Below are 16850 nucleotides of genomic sequence, written 5' to 3'. Positions count from 1 at the left end.
CTCATTTATTTCAATGATAAGTATTTTATCTTTAGAGCGTTATTTTTGAGACTCGGTTTGTTAAATTCTTTAATTGTGATTAATAATTATCGAAATTCGCATATACACACACAATGTTAGAACAGCTTTTCATTTTGAACGAAATGCCTGTTATTAGAAAACTATAGTTTGATCCATTCATTTATTTTCTCTGTGAAAAAAACATATTACATTATTGCAACGCCATTAGTAGTTAACTCGTCAATAATAGCGACATTGTGTAGGCGGCTCGATAACGCTGTCGTGTCTGGACTCACGCTTCGGCGGATCGGAACGAAAGGGTAGACGGATCGATTGTAAACATTTCATTATAACGTACGCGAGCGGAAGTGGGCGGTGGAACGGACCGACGGGGGTAGCGGCGGCGGGATAATCCTACGATAATCCGGGAATCATTCTCGGGAATGAATCGCTCTATCGATCCGGGAGTATATAATTGAAAAAGTTGTTCCTTTGCGCGCTCTGCGAACGTGCCCGCTGTCCTTCACAATTGCGCTCGTTCTTTTTATCCCCGCAAAGAGGGGTAGACAGTAGCGCAAACCCTTCCACAACTTGCATTACAGCCATTTTAAATTTCCTGTAACTCATCACTAAAACTTGATGGTCTCTTGATCTAGAGTATATAGATTATTTAGAAATACTAAATACAAATTGAACAAATTAATTATTAAATAAAATTTGCTAACTGTTATTTCGAATTTTCAACATTAAAGATTTTAAAATTCTGTACACTTATAATATATTAAAATATTAAAAAGTATTATTATTTATTTTGAATATTAAGCAAGAAATGCACGGTTATATTACTAAAGATTTATTTGACAGAAAACCTGTATACATCTTGCATGTTAAATTATTCTTTCTTAATTTAATATTGGATGTTTGATTTTTCAAAGCCTCAGTGCACGACTTTTTAGATACCCGGTATGTATGATATGATACGTAGAAAGTTGAACTGCTGAGCTATGATGACATGAAGCAGGAACGAAAACGATGCAATGCTGACTGGCATATACGCGAAATAAGGTCATTCACAGTTCACTGCAACTCAATTTCAGTGATAGTTACATAGCGGCCAGGCAACGTCGATCCCGAAGGAATAGTCGCTCTTTTCCGGTCATTTCGCCTATCTTCGAGCTGACGTGCGTATATGTGTGCACGTTTTTTCGTATTGGTTTGCGTGAAAACGCAAATGTATATAAAAACTTTTACATATGTGTTCATCTCCTCACGTATATCGCGTAGCTTCCTTTACCTCAAAGAAAGGACTATTGCCTGTATGGTAAACTTTTCTATGGTGAAAAACAAGTTTGACATTATTGCGAAAACTATTTGGTAGATTAAATGTAAATTTGCATATATTAAAATATTAAATTTTAACTGATATTTTATTATTTTATAAAAGCTTAATAATTGCTGTGATACGATTATTTATGATATCGAATATATATTTGAAGCGATATTTTCCCACTTTTGTGTGTGTAGTGTATAGGGAAGCTGTAGAAGAATAATAACAATCACAATACCGATTCCACTAGAAATAGCGCATGAGCGTGCGCGATAATGAGTGCTATTATTGGGACAGAAAGCTTATACAATCCGCGATACAATAAATCGCGGTAGGCGAAAACGCGTCCATTAAATATCAAGCGCCGAGTGTATCGGCGAATCGCTATTTGTCAAATCAGCCGCGCGGCAATAACACGCGAATTCAATTATGCGTTATCGCTGTTTTGTTGCGTTGATAAGCCAAGAGGTCGTTAGTTGCGGGGCTGCGTTGCGAGGTCCTGCCCCTTTTTAAAAACTCTCGTTAAACCGCGTAATTAATTCGTGACGCTCGCAGCGCACGAGACAGATAATTAATTAAACCGCAATATCCTGCCATGGATAAGGGTTTTATTGCCGAATTTATCATGGCGTTTATAAATTCAACGAACTTGCACTTATCGCTCAGAAAACATTAATATAAATGGCTCGAAACTTGAGATAAAACTGCAGAGATAACTTGAGTTATAGACTATCAACATAAGATTGAATATTGAGTTAGCTGATACTAAAAACCTTTGATGTCTATTAAAATTATAAATGATAATTATTTTGGACATAAAAAAAAGTAAATTAAACATTAATAGTATTTTGTTAAAGCTTGTAAAGAAAGTAGACAATAAAATATTACAGTATGCATTTGCCCGAAATTCTTGATAATTCAACATCATGCATGTGATGCAGCATGTGATTCAAACCGTAAGATGGTACATCGAAGATCTTTATTACGCGGGGATACTTTGCTTTAAAAGCTACTCGAGCAAAAAAGTCGACTTGTCATGGAAAATCTAGTGCACCAACGTAATTCGAAAGCGATTGTTCGAATTTATGAACCCATTAGGCTGCTCCCAGACATTCCAGTAAAGCCGTTTCTGATTCCTGACGCTATAAAAGCGTCACATAGCAATGCTATTTTGCTCGGAATATCGTATATTACAAATATAACGTATCTATGCGCTATTGTCTGCAAGGCCTGCATACATGGATTTTTTTCGTTCTCAAAGCTATTAAAATTTTCTGTGAACGCTCTCTAGCACGTGATATATGAATTTAGGCATAATTGCCTAAAAAAAAACTCTCTTTCTCTTCAAAGGCGAGAACATATTTAACACATTATATGTATACGTTAAAGCATAGAAAACGCAAATTTAATTATATCTAATATTTAATTATTTTTAATAATATGCAATAACTTTTTGAATATTAATGGTCAAATGTTGCATTCTCAAATAATAATAATAATAATAATAATAATAATAGTAACTAATCATGATAATAATAATAATTAATGCTAAATATTTTATATTGTTATGTAACAATTATAAATATTGAATTATAAATATAAATATACAGGGAAAATTTTATAATATTAAACCACAAACATAAACTCTCATCTTAAGGTAGATGCTCTGTTTATTTTCCAGCAGTGAGTTCTATGCGCCCAATAGACAGTACTAACTGCATTCTGGTTCAAGATATCAAGGCTGTCACTCACGAAAACGCACACATTCACGATTCGATATCCACGCAGATACCCACAGAAGGTAAATATCGAGCGGTATTAATTTGCATCTACTCTGCATGATGTAAATACTCTCGCGTACAGCGTCATACGGTAATTGCTTTTGGGAAGCGCGAGTGGATGAACGTTCCATCGATATAATATCCTTAGTGAAGACTATATCATTACGCATCCAAATGTCATCCGCTATAAAGATTTCACACTACGAGCTGCACCAATTCAGAAGGATAATTGAGCAGTTGAGTTATACGAATTATGCATAACGCGCTTGATATGAAGATAAACTGATAGATTTGGAACAAAGCAACATGTAATACCACATAAAAAAATAACGTAAATACTTGTCTAGATTTAAGTGTTTGTCTAAATTTTTTTAATGTTAAATTTTTTCAATAAAAAAATATTTTTCCAAGAGGCTAATACCGCACGTATTAAGAAATAAAATTATAATTTGCCTTTTTAGTTGCTTATTTGTTCAATAAATCTCTGTATAGAAATACATAGTTATCAATCATATGGTGGTATAAGTCAGAGAAATAAAATTTTTTTTTACATAAAAGTATAAAAATGCTATTATGATAAAGCAATAAAATATTAAATTAAATATAATTTCATAAATTTTTTAAAATGATTTTCGATGAATTATTTCGATGAATTATTTCATTGTATTATTTAATATGTCATCACATCCCTACATTTCTTTTTCACAGAATCTCTACCGACGAGCACAGCGGAACATTCCAGCGCTGCAGATAGCGCCGGCGATCAGCAGAGCGATCCGCAGATCCAGCAATCTGCGCAACAATGGCCGGCCGTGCTGGAGCTTCAGGCCTACAACGTCGCCCATTCCGCCATCATTCCACCATACCACTTTTGGAACACCGAGTTTCGCAACAAGCAGCCGGCGTTCATCAGGCTGAATTTGACTTTGCCGTGGGGCGCGAATTTCGCCGTGTACGGCAGGCGGAACGTCGCGCCGAGCGTCACGCAATACGACTTTGTGGAGTTCGTGAAGGGTGGCAGGGTAGTTCACAGACTAAAGAGGGACGTGACTGCCGAGGCCGTCAGTTTTATGCAGTCCGGTAGCTCGCAAGATGTACACGCGGAGCATGCGGCGCAACCAGCCACGTCCTACCAACACGTGCTCATCAAGAGAACTATCGTGGAGCCGTTAATGGTCAACGTCAGTTTGCTACAGTATTTCGACACCGGTGACTGGTTCCTGTCTGTCTACAACGACGAACTGCAGCCTTACAAGGTCACTTTAGTCGTAACGGAAGCGGAGGGAGTCTCCACTACCTGTCTTAATGACTGTTCCGGACGTGGATCATGTTACCTTGGCAAGTGCGACTGTATAGATGGTTATCAGGTATGTCTTCACGAAATAACTCATAAATGTATTATCTAATCATATGTATATTACTGCATTATAGAACACGAAATCTTGCGATTGTTCCAGGGTGCTGATTGCAGCAAAAGTGTATGTCCGGTTTTATGTTCCTCCCATGGACAATACGGCGGTGGCATGTGTCACTGCGAGGAGGGTTGGAAAGGTGCCGAATGTGACATACCGTTAGGTGACTGTCAAGTTCCTGATTGTAATCAGCATGGTCAATGCGTTAGAGGATCCTGCGTCTGTAATCCTGGCTGGAAGGGCGCCTTTTGCGACGAACGTAAGTTAACAATACATACATACATACATATATATATATATATATATATATATATATATATATATATAATATATATATGCAATAATAAAAATGCTAGATTTAATAAACGCATCTAATGAAAATTTCAACATGTATTCAGAAATTTTAAATTGTTTACTTTACTTTTGAATTTTTACATAGATGGAAAAGAAAGAAAGATTAAAAAAATATCGAGCACGGCAGATTTTATTTCATCGAGATTCGTTTGAAAATATTATTCAAGCGCGATTTGCGAGCGATGACGTTGCAGTGCAAACGTGCGCGTATTTTAGCTCTAAAAACGGCTTAGCGGAAGTTGCCGGCGGGAACATTTACCTCGAACATCTACTTCTGTTTCGGTGCGTTATTTCTTCATGTTTGTCACAACACCATTAACTTTCCCATAATTCAAGCGTACATCCTGGTTCTCTATCCGGGGAGATTCAAGATATCAGTAATGCAAAGTCCCCGGTGGAGAACATAGTCCGGCCTGTGTACAACCCATAATTAATGCACGCGGAGTTCTCTAAATTTACATATGGGTCAAGCCGTGCCAATTCAACGCGACAATTAGTTTCATATTGTTTTGTGAAAATTTGAATAATACGCGACAAACGCGCGTGCGCGCTCATGCTGTGTGAGATACGCAGCTGCGTTCGATACTTTATAATTTCGCATTCTCGGAACTTCCGAGACTGAATGACATACGATATAAATGACGAGATTATTCGCCGGGTACGAGACGCTTCGTCTCTGACATTCTCACGGTCCTCGTTAGAGATCCGTTCACTCGTCGCTTTTTCCTAAACGTAGACGAAAACGGTATTAATTTCACGTCAGTGGAATATGTCAACTCCAATTGTAGGAACAATAAATTTAAAGAGCGAAACGGATTTGCATCAGTCGCAATGCGATAGTAAATGAAAACTAACAGGCAAAGTTTGTAAAATTTGTTGAATCTATTCATAAAAAAAGGTGAATCTATTTCTTTTTAAAAAACTTTATCAAAGCACTCTATATATTATATTTCTATAACGATTATGAGGTTTTATTTTCAATTGAAATCATTTTAAAATCACTTCTTCTTTTATTGCTCGTGACAGAGAAGTGATGTTCTAACATTTTTAAAAACTAAACGGAGCTCATTTTAGAAAAAAACATTCTGTAGATATATCATTAAATACGCTTAATGATATCATACTTCAACGCCCAATTTCCTGCGTTTCGTATAACGGTGAATGTACCTGCCAGGTTTTAATGAAAGCGAACAAATCTATGATCCCATTCGATTAACGTTGTGCATACATAATGTAAGAAGAATCCGCCAGGAATTTTTCTCATCTCTTGCATCCCGCGTATATACATATAACGCGGCACGGATGCAAGGCCGCCGCGCCGAGGACGCTCTGGAATTAAGTTTCATAATTTCCCCGGGGCAGGTGGGATCCGCGGGAATAATGCAATTGTTCCGATGCCATAATTTAAAAAGTTGGTCCATTCGTCCACGCCATGGACGCAATCAGCGGCGCCCGGGCGTGACGAGCAGGCAGAGAACGGGGAAGGACTGATAACTGAAGGGATATGCCGGAGAGAGGGGGGGTCGCGCGCTCTCAAACGAGAAGTTTATACTTTAACGCGAAGATTCTGAATTGCACCGAACCGTTGAAAAACTCGATTTCATCACGCGCTTGATCCGCTCTCTTTTAACTTCCAGCCGACTGTTCCGATCCGAACTGCAGTGGCCACGGCGCCTGTGTCTCTGGCAAGTGTTACTGCAAGGCCGGCTGGCAGGGCGAGCGGTGCAATCAGGTCGATCAGCAGGTATACCAGTGTTTGCCCGGCTGTTCCGATCACGGCACGTATGACCTCGAATCTGCGGCCTGCGTTTGCGAGGAGCATTGGACCGGGGTCGATTGCTCACAGCCGAGTTGCGGTCTGGACTGCGGACCTCACGGATCCTGCGAGCAGGGTCGCTGCAAGTCAGTATACACATGATCCGTTCACATACATCGTCCTTTATATATCGGCGTCCTTTATGGGCCCTCCGTGGGCGTTGCGACCGGGATTCCGGAACTAGGTTAGCCGTGCGCAAACGGCTAGTAGCCGCTCGCCGGGATTGAACGAGAAAAGTAACACGTGTCCCGACGCCCGGTCGTTTTTCTCGGATTAAAGGAATTCTCCACGCGACCTCGATTCCTTCTCTCCCATGTGACGCCCGCACCTTGTGCGAGATCATTGTTTAATGCGGGGGATTTGCGGAATTGTGCGGACGTGGCGGCCATTTACGCGCGCTCCATGCTTCATAGAGTATGATGTGCGAGCTTTTTGCAACTTTTACGACTGAAATAGATTATCGTCTAATGTCACGTCGAAGACTGCGTAACGTCGTAAAGTTTTCAACGACGAATGCACGAGAGAAACATGTCGTGAGAATTTAATAGTAATTTACTCACACGAATCGAGGAAGGGAGAAAGAGTAAGGTTTTGTCGGGACGTTGAAATATCGTGGAATAGATGTGGGCGAAGAATGGCCTAAAAATGAGTAAATTGCTCGTCGTGATCGCGGGCACAAAAGTTGAGGCTAAAAAGGTGAAAAATTGCGAGAAAAAGGCTCTGTCTTACGCGACGCCAACTTATCACAACTCGAAGGACCGTCTCTTCCTACTTTCCTTTGTCAGAATCAAGGACGCGGGAGAGGATCTCTCCTTTCTCATATTCTAAAGCTGACGCCTCTCGTCTATCCCTCCTGTCCCATCCCCGAGAGTTGGCGTAAAAGAGGCTCTAAGTGCAAAAAGTTCCGTACGACGGCAGAACAACTTCGGAACTCGGTTCAAACTCGCATTTTTTATTGCAGTCGCTATAAACGGCGAGAAATGATTTTACGTTCAACGATACTTCCATTTAACATAACAAATCCTGTTAGAAACATTTGCGTAACTTTTCAGAATAACCGGCGCGATTAACGTAATAAAACCGAATCGTTTCTCTACGTGGACATACTTATACTTGCAGATGCCATGACGATTGGACCGGAACGAAATGCGATCAAAAACCGTGCGATGCACGTTGCGCTGAACATGGCCAGTGCAAAAATGGAACCTGCGTATGCAGTCAAGGATGGAACGGAAGACATTGCACATTACGTATGTAAAGTAGCAAATTATGTCTTGAACAAGTAGCAGTGTTTTACTTTGCTCGAGCATACATTTTACAATCGATAATAAATTTTCTGATACGAAAATACTTTTGTAGCGTGATATGAATTAACTTAGTTAATTCTAATTATTGCAAGTCTAATTATTGGAGAAAACAACAACTGTTTTTGTTTTTAAATAGCCGGATGCGAAAATGGATGCAGTCGCCACGGACTGTGCACCTTACAGGACGGCGAATATAGTTGCGAATGTTCGACCGGATGGGCCGGTAGAGATTGCAGCATACGACTTGAATTGGAATGTAATGATTACGTTGACAATGACGAAGGTAAGCCCATAAAGTAATGTCAATCATTTCTCAAGTTGTCGGTGATTAACGGCATATCATTATTTATCCATGTTTAATGAATATTTTTCTTATAAAGTTTGAAAGAAAATTTACTGAAATAATACATTGCTACGGTAAATATTACTACAACAGGCTAATATAGCGTTAAGATATCGAATAAGCACACAAGTGTGAGCAAATTACTATTATTCTTATAAATGTCTTATTTTTTTTAATTATTTTATTCTTCTAATTTTTGAGTTCTCCAGAAATAAAAATGCAGGAAATAGAATTTATTTAAAAAATAGAATCTATATCAAAAACAAGATGCGCCCGAACGGATATCTAACAGATCGCCTTTCTCAGATGGCATGATGGACTGCTCTGACAGCGAGTGCTGCTCGCACGACGCTTGTTCAGAACATATCATGTGCCTTGCTAGTAATAATCCTGTGGACGTTCTTCTTCGAAAACAACCGCCCAGTGTTACGGCATCCTTCTATCAACGAGTCAAATTCCTCGTCGAAGAGAACAGCGTGCAGAGCTACGCCCACATGGACGAGTACACGGAAAGGTAAGATCGATCATTTCCACTTGGACAAACTAAAACTCGAATTAGAATTCGCTTTAGTCTCTTACTTTCATAAGTGAGAATAACGTTTGAGCGACCGAGAAATCGCCATTCTTTCAAACATTCCCGGCAGACTTTTCGCAATCAGACAATTGCGCGGTGTTTTTTTCATTAATATTTTGGAGAAATGTAAACATGGCAATGACTCGGTCGATCGTAAACGTTGTACATATAACATTTAATGAAGATAAAATAGCATAGCTGCGTGTCATAGTTTGGCCTTTTTACGATTTTCATACGACCGCGCATTACTTTTCTCGTTTTTATCGTTAGCCAGAAACACGCGTATCATCGTGTTTGGTTGAACACTTTTGTTCCTTTTGATACGGCACGCCGTGAATTTGCCATCGCAATGTATAGTGAATCTTCTAAAAAGCGTTATTAATGTCCAAATTGCAATTTACAGGACTGACGAATTTAATGCGCGAAAATACAATATATCGCGTCACGCTGCACGCAATATCGAGTTATGAATACAATTATGTAACTTGCGCGTTTCAATCTGTGGTAACAGTTTACGATGGGGGGTACATATTTTCTCATATTTATTATACTTTTCTCTTACATGATCCTCTTGAATATGTGTACACAACAAATGCGCACCAATAATTTCGCGTGAACGGAACAAAGTTAATTAAAATATATTTTCAGCTTTGAATACGTGGATATGATGTGTTTTCAATTTTATCATAAATTATTGTAGAGACATAACACATAAATTTCACATTTGCGAGATATATATTTAACAAATACTGCGAATATTATATAAAAGAGCCGCGCAAAATAGCAAATCAAATAATATGAAAGAATTTGCATATTAATACTTTGCTTTAAAACAGAGCGAGAATGAAAATAAACAAAAAAATGATTGTGTGAGCATCAGATGCGAGTTCATAAATTTAGTAACCGCCATAATTCCATTGATATCGTTATTTTATGAACACAATAAATAATATTTTGTTGATTAAACACGTCACACGTCGAAACTATTGGTTCACGAACGCTACACGTCGCGAATATTTTCCAAATGGATGGATATATATATATATATATATATATGCAGCGATTAATTATTTACTAAATTGATGTTCCCCCATCGTGACCGGCCATTGAACGCTACAAAAATTTGATCGAATCGTCATGAATCCACATCCGTGACAGCTGAAATATCAAGAGAGCCCCCGGTGGGTGACACCCTGTAATCCCCTAACCATCATTTTCCTAGTGTTTCACCTCTCTCCCCCCTCCGAATGCCAATTATATCAATAATTACTTCGAAACCATTGCCAATCAAAGGTTTTTTGCTAATCTCTTATTCTAATACATAATCGAGAATAATTAGTAACAAGAGTTACGTTGATAAAATAAATAAATAAGTAACTATATATATTATATATGTGTGCAATTGATGACATTTGTCTTTATCTTTATACATTAATGTGCAAGAAAATATTATTCATTGATAATTATAAAAAATTATTATTAAATATTTAAAATTTGTGTGCATTAGATATATTTCTAAACAATTGCTATATTTTTTTTACGAATATACATATAACTTTATATTTTATACATCAAGTCAGTTGAAAGATATACAGAAAAGATGAAGAGAATTTTATACTTTCTCACTTATATATAAAAGGATACAAATTAAATATATTTTATAAAGAATTTATCTTCACATAAATTAATTATTTTTTGATCGGATAAATTTTTTCAAGTGTTCCTTTGTTCGGCATTGGAGAAATAATTATTGATACATATGCGGCTTAATTGGAAGATGTCGCGAAGGCATTTCGGAGGAATCGTGTATTTTGTCTAGTGTTTATCCTCTGTGTGTAGCCCTTTACCACCACCAGATTACAAATCACCCTACAGCCGAAGACCGAAAAAAAGGCTCCGTTTTGCCTACGGACTGAACGACGAAAGTCTGCATAACGAGAATATGCTAGAGAGACTTGCTTTTGTATTATCTTATTAGTTAATTCATTTTTCACGCGTTAATGTACTCTAGGCACTGTTCGTTCTCGTTATAAAGTATAACAGTACTCGGCCTGCGCGCAATACAACTAACTCGTATATAAAAAAGGACAGAGATACATTTTCAAAATTGCTTTCCGACACCAATAATCTGGCCATTCGTTAAGCGATTACAACAAAGGAGTTCATAGATAAAGCGTACGAATGGTTGAGTCAGACAGGCAGAGATCAAAACTCCCTTAACGAGAATTTGCAATTATCTGTGAAAGTCTGTGCAGAGAGCTATCGATGTCAAAGAGCACAAGCGCCGTGACTCGCCCACTCGTAAAAGTATTTCTAGATATGGTAGACACAAGTTTGAAATTTCTCGTACCGTCTTCTTCTTTTTGCTTCACGAAACTTTGTATACAGTGCGTATAATATGGTTCATGTTATCGTTGAAGAGTTTCAGAAATCGAACATTTGAAATATTATTTTCCATTCATTGCCTGTTCGTCTCGTAATGCTGGAATATTGATTACTATTCCGAGCATTGTAGCCAATTCTTCAATATTTATCTTTTAAAAAGATTTATTTATTTAAAAGAATTTTAACAAATGCAATTGTTAATTCTTTTTGGGAAGAATTTTTTAATAGATTTATTAAAATTTAGATAGTTTTACTAAAATTTAAATACCTTTGAAATACGTTTGAAATATTCCATTACTAGATTTAATATTGCCGTTTTCAATTTCGCACATACACGTACTATCTTCTCTCCAAGATTCCTAAATTTCACGGGCATTCAACATTATTATTTCATTATTAGAATATATATATATATATATATATATATATATATATATATATATATACATATATACATATATATTCATTAGATCATATCTTTTTCGAAAAATTATTTACATTAACATAATTTTTAAAACGTATTTCGCTCATAAAAATGAAAGATGCTGACAGATACAAGCGCTCTACTGTGAATCTAATATTCAGACTGACACTAAGTTTGCTCGGACAAGGTAATCAATATTCGAGGCCCGTCCCATAGGCCTGGACCCTAGATCGACGCCGATGGAATCTCCTCTCGTTGTCAGTCCGGGCGATCCCTTTGACCTTGATTAGACCGAACTGATAAGAGTTTCCCTCGGTCGCTGCATCGGGGTGTCCGCGCTAAGGACGACGTCATGAGGTGAAAGGGTCGCCATCCTGGCCGAAATGACGCCGCGTATTAATATACAACCGGTTATTCCGCCGGTGTATTTCCGGGCCCTACATATCATTATATACATATGTGTGTACGTTGCGTAGTTTCCAACTTGTGTCTGTCACATTGTATACCACTCTATGTTGAATGAGTCCGAGAGTGACTGCGTTCATGTTGCGTGACTGGAAGGATCGCGTGTGTGATGGGTACGCTTGATTAGTGTGTGTCTACGTCTATTGTTTCTGTAATGGCGTGCGGAACATTGCGAGGAGCACTCGCGAAGTCTCCGTGTCGGTCCAGCCGGTACCGGAACGGAGCCGGAGACGAAAAAAAGCCGGACGCGCCCGTCTGGTCCCAGATCACGGGAAAATAATTAACGCGATCGCGTTCGCAAAAGTAAAAGAATAGCCCGTTCGAGGGCAATTGCTCGAAAGAAGACGATTGCTCGCGCAATGCTGTGCACGCGCATCCGTTTTTTGCCCGCAAACGCGGGTTCTGTGACCGTGGTAACGCCCTTTCTTCTCGTTGGTTTTTCCCACACGTAGTACGTTCTGGAGTTCCTTTACACCGCGGTAAGTTGCAGCTCAAGCTCTCGCTAATCGTTCATTATCCAAAAGAAAAAAACAAAGTATCATCTATTGCTCGTTTCGCTCGTACATTCATCTTACATGTCTTTCGTATGACCCATTAATATGTAACACGTTTGTATTTATATATCAAACCTCTAGCCTGTCTCATTACTTTCTTAACGTTCCTTTTTCTCTATCTCTTCTTTCTTATCTTCCCTATCTTTACGCCGTCCACATAACAGCCTGTTATCATTTCTCGTTATACGACTATTTTCGTTTCGCCAGTGTTTGATTACACTTTGCTTATATTTGTCTCTCATCTTTTTCATCCGACATCACCCCACCACTCTACTTCGTCCGCTCTATCTCTTTCTCTTTCTCTCTCTATTTTAGCCTCTATCTACCTGTCTGATCTATCTATCTTTATTCACTTTCGCGCCCCATGACCACGCTCGCGTTGATACGTACAGGAGATGAGCCGTCAACGGTTTTTGCGGCGATTCATCCCGCTCGAGATAGCACCGCGCGCGCGCATCTCTCGTTAGATTTCCGTCCATATTTTTATAAAAATAGTAGAATATATGTTCGTGCACAAATAAAAATGCTATGGACTTCGAAAAAAAATATACGAATGAGAAACAATCCTCTCTCTCTTTTGGCATCGATATCGAATTTATAACAAATATTCTGTAACCTACTTTTTTAAAATCCTTTTTGTGTAGAACACACTCTTTCGTTTATATAACACTTATGTCGGAAATAAATCAAGAGTAAAGTTAAATTGTATAAGAAACAAACATTTTAGAGCTAATCACAATCCTAAAGATTTTATACGTCCGTTATCTTTCTATTATGACAGAATCTCATTATCTATATCCATCTTCCATTTCACTTACGAATATACGCTTGTACGCATCATCCGAGCATCTGTCCATGGGCAACAGCTCTTCACGTATACATTAAAGTCAACCGTACGAATTGTCTCTGTGTTATCTGTGATATGTCGTCAGATTGTTGTCTCCCTTTTTTGTTATGTCTTGTCTTCTTGTCCCTTAGATGCGTTAGCCATGACTAATATACATAATAGTATGTTACGAGTCGTGTACTTACCAAAACCTGGTCTTGTGTTGTTTGTGTTTGCCAGGCTTGCACTTTATGTAACATCCTGTCGAACTTGTCTTATAGTGAACGTCCTAGCATTTTACACGAACGCTGACCTTATTGCGCGCCTCTTGCGTGAACGACTATTGCGTTCTTTTTTTATTATTATTCTTTTTTTCTGTCATATGTATATATACGATATACGAATTTGAGATAATAACTCAATAGGTATACATGTCACTTTCTGTTCTATCTATCGACGGATCGGCAAGTATTGCTAATCGGCACCGTACAGTTCAAAATAAGGAACCCTAAAGGACCGTCCCTCCTTGTCCTTTGTCTGCGTCTATTATCACCTGTCTAAAATGTGCCAATGGCCCGATACCAAACACCCTGTGTCTGTCTTTATCCAATATCCAAGGAGATCGAAACCCACCGAAAGAATCGAGACCTAAATCCAACAATCTCCGCTTTAACCCATCCATCTATCCTGAGATTCCCTCTACTTACTATTAACGATACCACTTTCTTTCTGGCGCGGAGTACTAAAAACAAAGAATATTTTCTAATCTGCTGAGATTATTTCGACTGATTCGCGATCTCTCGTACGTCTTGGTATTTCTCTGAGATCGGTTCTCGACGTTCTCGTTCGCGTGAGAACGATGAAAAGGAGGTGGAGAGAGAATAAGAAAAGACAGATAAGTCGAGAGAAAGACTCGCGAAAAGTTAAAAAAGAGTAATATCGCCGTTCGCAAAAAAAGAAAAAAAAAATTAACACAGAGCATCTAATAATTTTTATAGCGTTAGGTACGCGCGTTGTACGTTCTCTTCTTCCGTTTATTGTTATCTGCATATAGGTTGACTACGATTGCCTTTAGAAATTTCAATGCATTTGAGGATCATCCGTTTTTCTTTTTCTGTTTACCATTCACTATGGGTTTGGACGTACAGTAGTGACGACTGTGCCTGCCACCTTGCTGTGCCCGCACTTGGAGGATCAGCGTCCGTCAGCCTGGCATAATTTGATCTTCAAGTCACTCGAAACAATCGAAATACATTTAACGATCGAAATCGGTGCAATAATGATTTTGCATTTTGATTATTTAGGGAAATGATATTTACGATTATATTTTTGTTACAATAGAAATGTAGCAATTGGCGAAAAATAAATTTCTTTTTGTATTTAAGATAAGCGCATTATATAAGCCGCTTTGAGAAAAATAATATATAATTTTTTTGCATTTTGGAATTTAAAATACTTTGTGTGTAAAATCCAATTACTCTTCATTCTTATAAAATTGAAATATATATATTATATATATTTTTAAAATATATGTTACATATATTTTTATATCGAATCAACATAATCATGTATTATTATGAAACATATGTCTGATCATTATTGATTTTTTACTAGTCCATTCGATAATTTAAATAAGTGCTTCTTTTCAGACCATTTACAAATTTTATTATATTATATTAGTAATTATAAAGAAGGATAAAGTAGTCTCACGTCATTTTAAATGAGACGTATACCTTGTATGTCCGGCATTTTTAGCTAATCATTAAAATAAACTGCGACAAAATTATCCCGGTTTCGATCCATGATGATTGTAAAATCTGCGAGCACGATAATCGCGACAATTGAAAATGGTCGTCCGCGTTCCATCTATTAATGATGATGCAATTATCGATGTCACTCGCAGTGTTGGGGATACGCGCGATCCTCCAAGAACAAATATGCCCCTAAACGCAATCCCTTAGAGACTGATATATATATACTATATAATATTATATTTAATATAATATAATATATATACGTGTATATATACATACTAAATGCATAAATGCGTATATAGTTTGTTACATGGTTCGAGATCGCGTCGTCCGTATCGCATATGCCGCGTTACATTCGTCATCCGGCCGGTCCAACAAGCGATGTAACAAACTGCATACACATATGCGACCGCGGCGCGTGTGTCGCATATATTTCTATATATACATTATATATATTATCTACGTACCTATACATCGATCTCATATATTCAGCACTACACGAATCGCTTAAAATATTCAGCTTCAAATATTCCAACTTTCTCTCGCCGAGAATCCAACCTTCTACCCCTCTACACCTCACATCTTCACTCTCCAACCCACCTTTAAAGTTCATAATACATCTATTATTATATTACAATCTCACGCCTATATTACGTATCTATATAACAAGACTGCATGCCTTTTATTCTCACGAGATAATTTCCCTACGAAAATCCCTATTCCATTTCCTCTTTTCCCCCTCGGAACGAAGTATATATATATATTATGCCTTTTTCTTAATTTTTTTTCCCTTTTTTTCTAATCTCTAAAAATTCCTAAAGTCAATGCCGAGAAGAATGTTCCCGCCTCGCTGCCGCCGCCACTATCGAAAATGCTGATTTTCGCGAGCACAATGCATCGTCGACGCACTGCGCGTGTTCCGCTACCTCCGCCACCCTTGCCGCCGCCTGTTCCCTGGCCCGTACCCCCGTTCGTGCCAGCCCTTGCCTACGCGGCATTGTTCTATTTGTAAAATCAATTTGTATCGCTCCTCGATTCAGCCAGAGGCATTAGCTTCCCTTGTACGTGGCAACGCGGCCGTCGAATGTCGGTCGAATGGAGTTGCGGATTGTATTGGCAGCGAAGTGAGAATATTGGATCGCATTGAACCGTTGACCGCGGAAGCTGATTTAACAGGCGAAATCGATTGCTCGCGTCCGCGGTCGCGTAAAGACACCGGTTGTCCATCGACCGAGTAGTATGATCGCATTACGTATTAATTAGGCGGACACTAAATGGGTATTTTAACGGTGTCCCTTTTTTTTGTTCCTCACGGCGCGATCGCGGAAAAGTTGATCATGAGATTATTCGAACTTTCATAGAACTTATAGAAGCAAAAGTATTGATATAATTAGAGAAACAATTAAATCTAAAATTATCAAGATATTTTTTTGATGAATAAAAAACCTTGAATGAAAATTGATTATAAAGTTATGATAATATTATTGAATATTTTGTAACATGATTTTCTGGAATATTCTGCTTTTAT

The 16850-nt window shown here is 38.1% G+C and overlaps 1 protein-coding gene across 3 annotated transcripts in view; it reads left to right on the top strand.

Moving 5' to 3' along the window:
* LOC126849324 (teneurin-a) overlaps positions 1-16850 on the top strand; it is a 420000-nt gene that overhangs the window by 388312 nt on the left and 14838 nt on the right. For all 3 annotated transcript variants that reach the window (XM_050591054.1, XM_050591061.1, XM_050591069.1), the window contains 8 exons: positions 3009-3128; positions 3817-4475; positions 4566-4779; positions 6512-6776; positions 7810-7940; positions 8134-8280; positions 8647-8854; positions 12641-12667. In XM_050591054.1, the coding sequence (XP_050447011.1) occupies positions 3009-3128; positions 3817-4475; positions 4566-4779; positions 6512-6776; positions 7810-7940; positions 8134-8280; positions 8647-8854; positions 12641-12667 (1771 nt within the window). The remainder of the gene's footprint in view (positions 1-3008; positions 3129-3816; positions 4476-4565; positions 4780-6511; positions 6777-7809; positions 7941-8133; positions 8281-8646; positions 8855-12640; positions 12668-16850) is intronic.

The sequence above is a fragment of the Cataglyphis hispanica genome, chromosome 1, assembly GCF_021464435.1.
Source record: "Cataglyphis hispanica isolate Lineage 1 chromosome 1, ULB_Chis1_1.0, whole genome shotgun sequence".
NCBI lineage: Eukaryota > Metazoa > Arthropoda > Insecta > Hymenoptera > Formicidae > Cataglyphis > Cataglyphis hispanica.
Note: the sequence above shows the minus strand (reverse complement) of the source record. Positions and strands in the feature narration are given on the sequence as shown.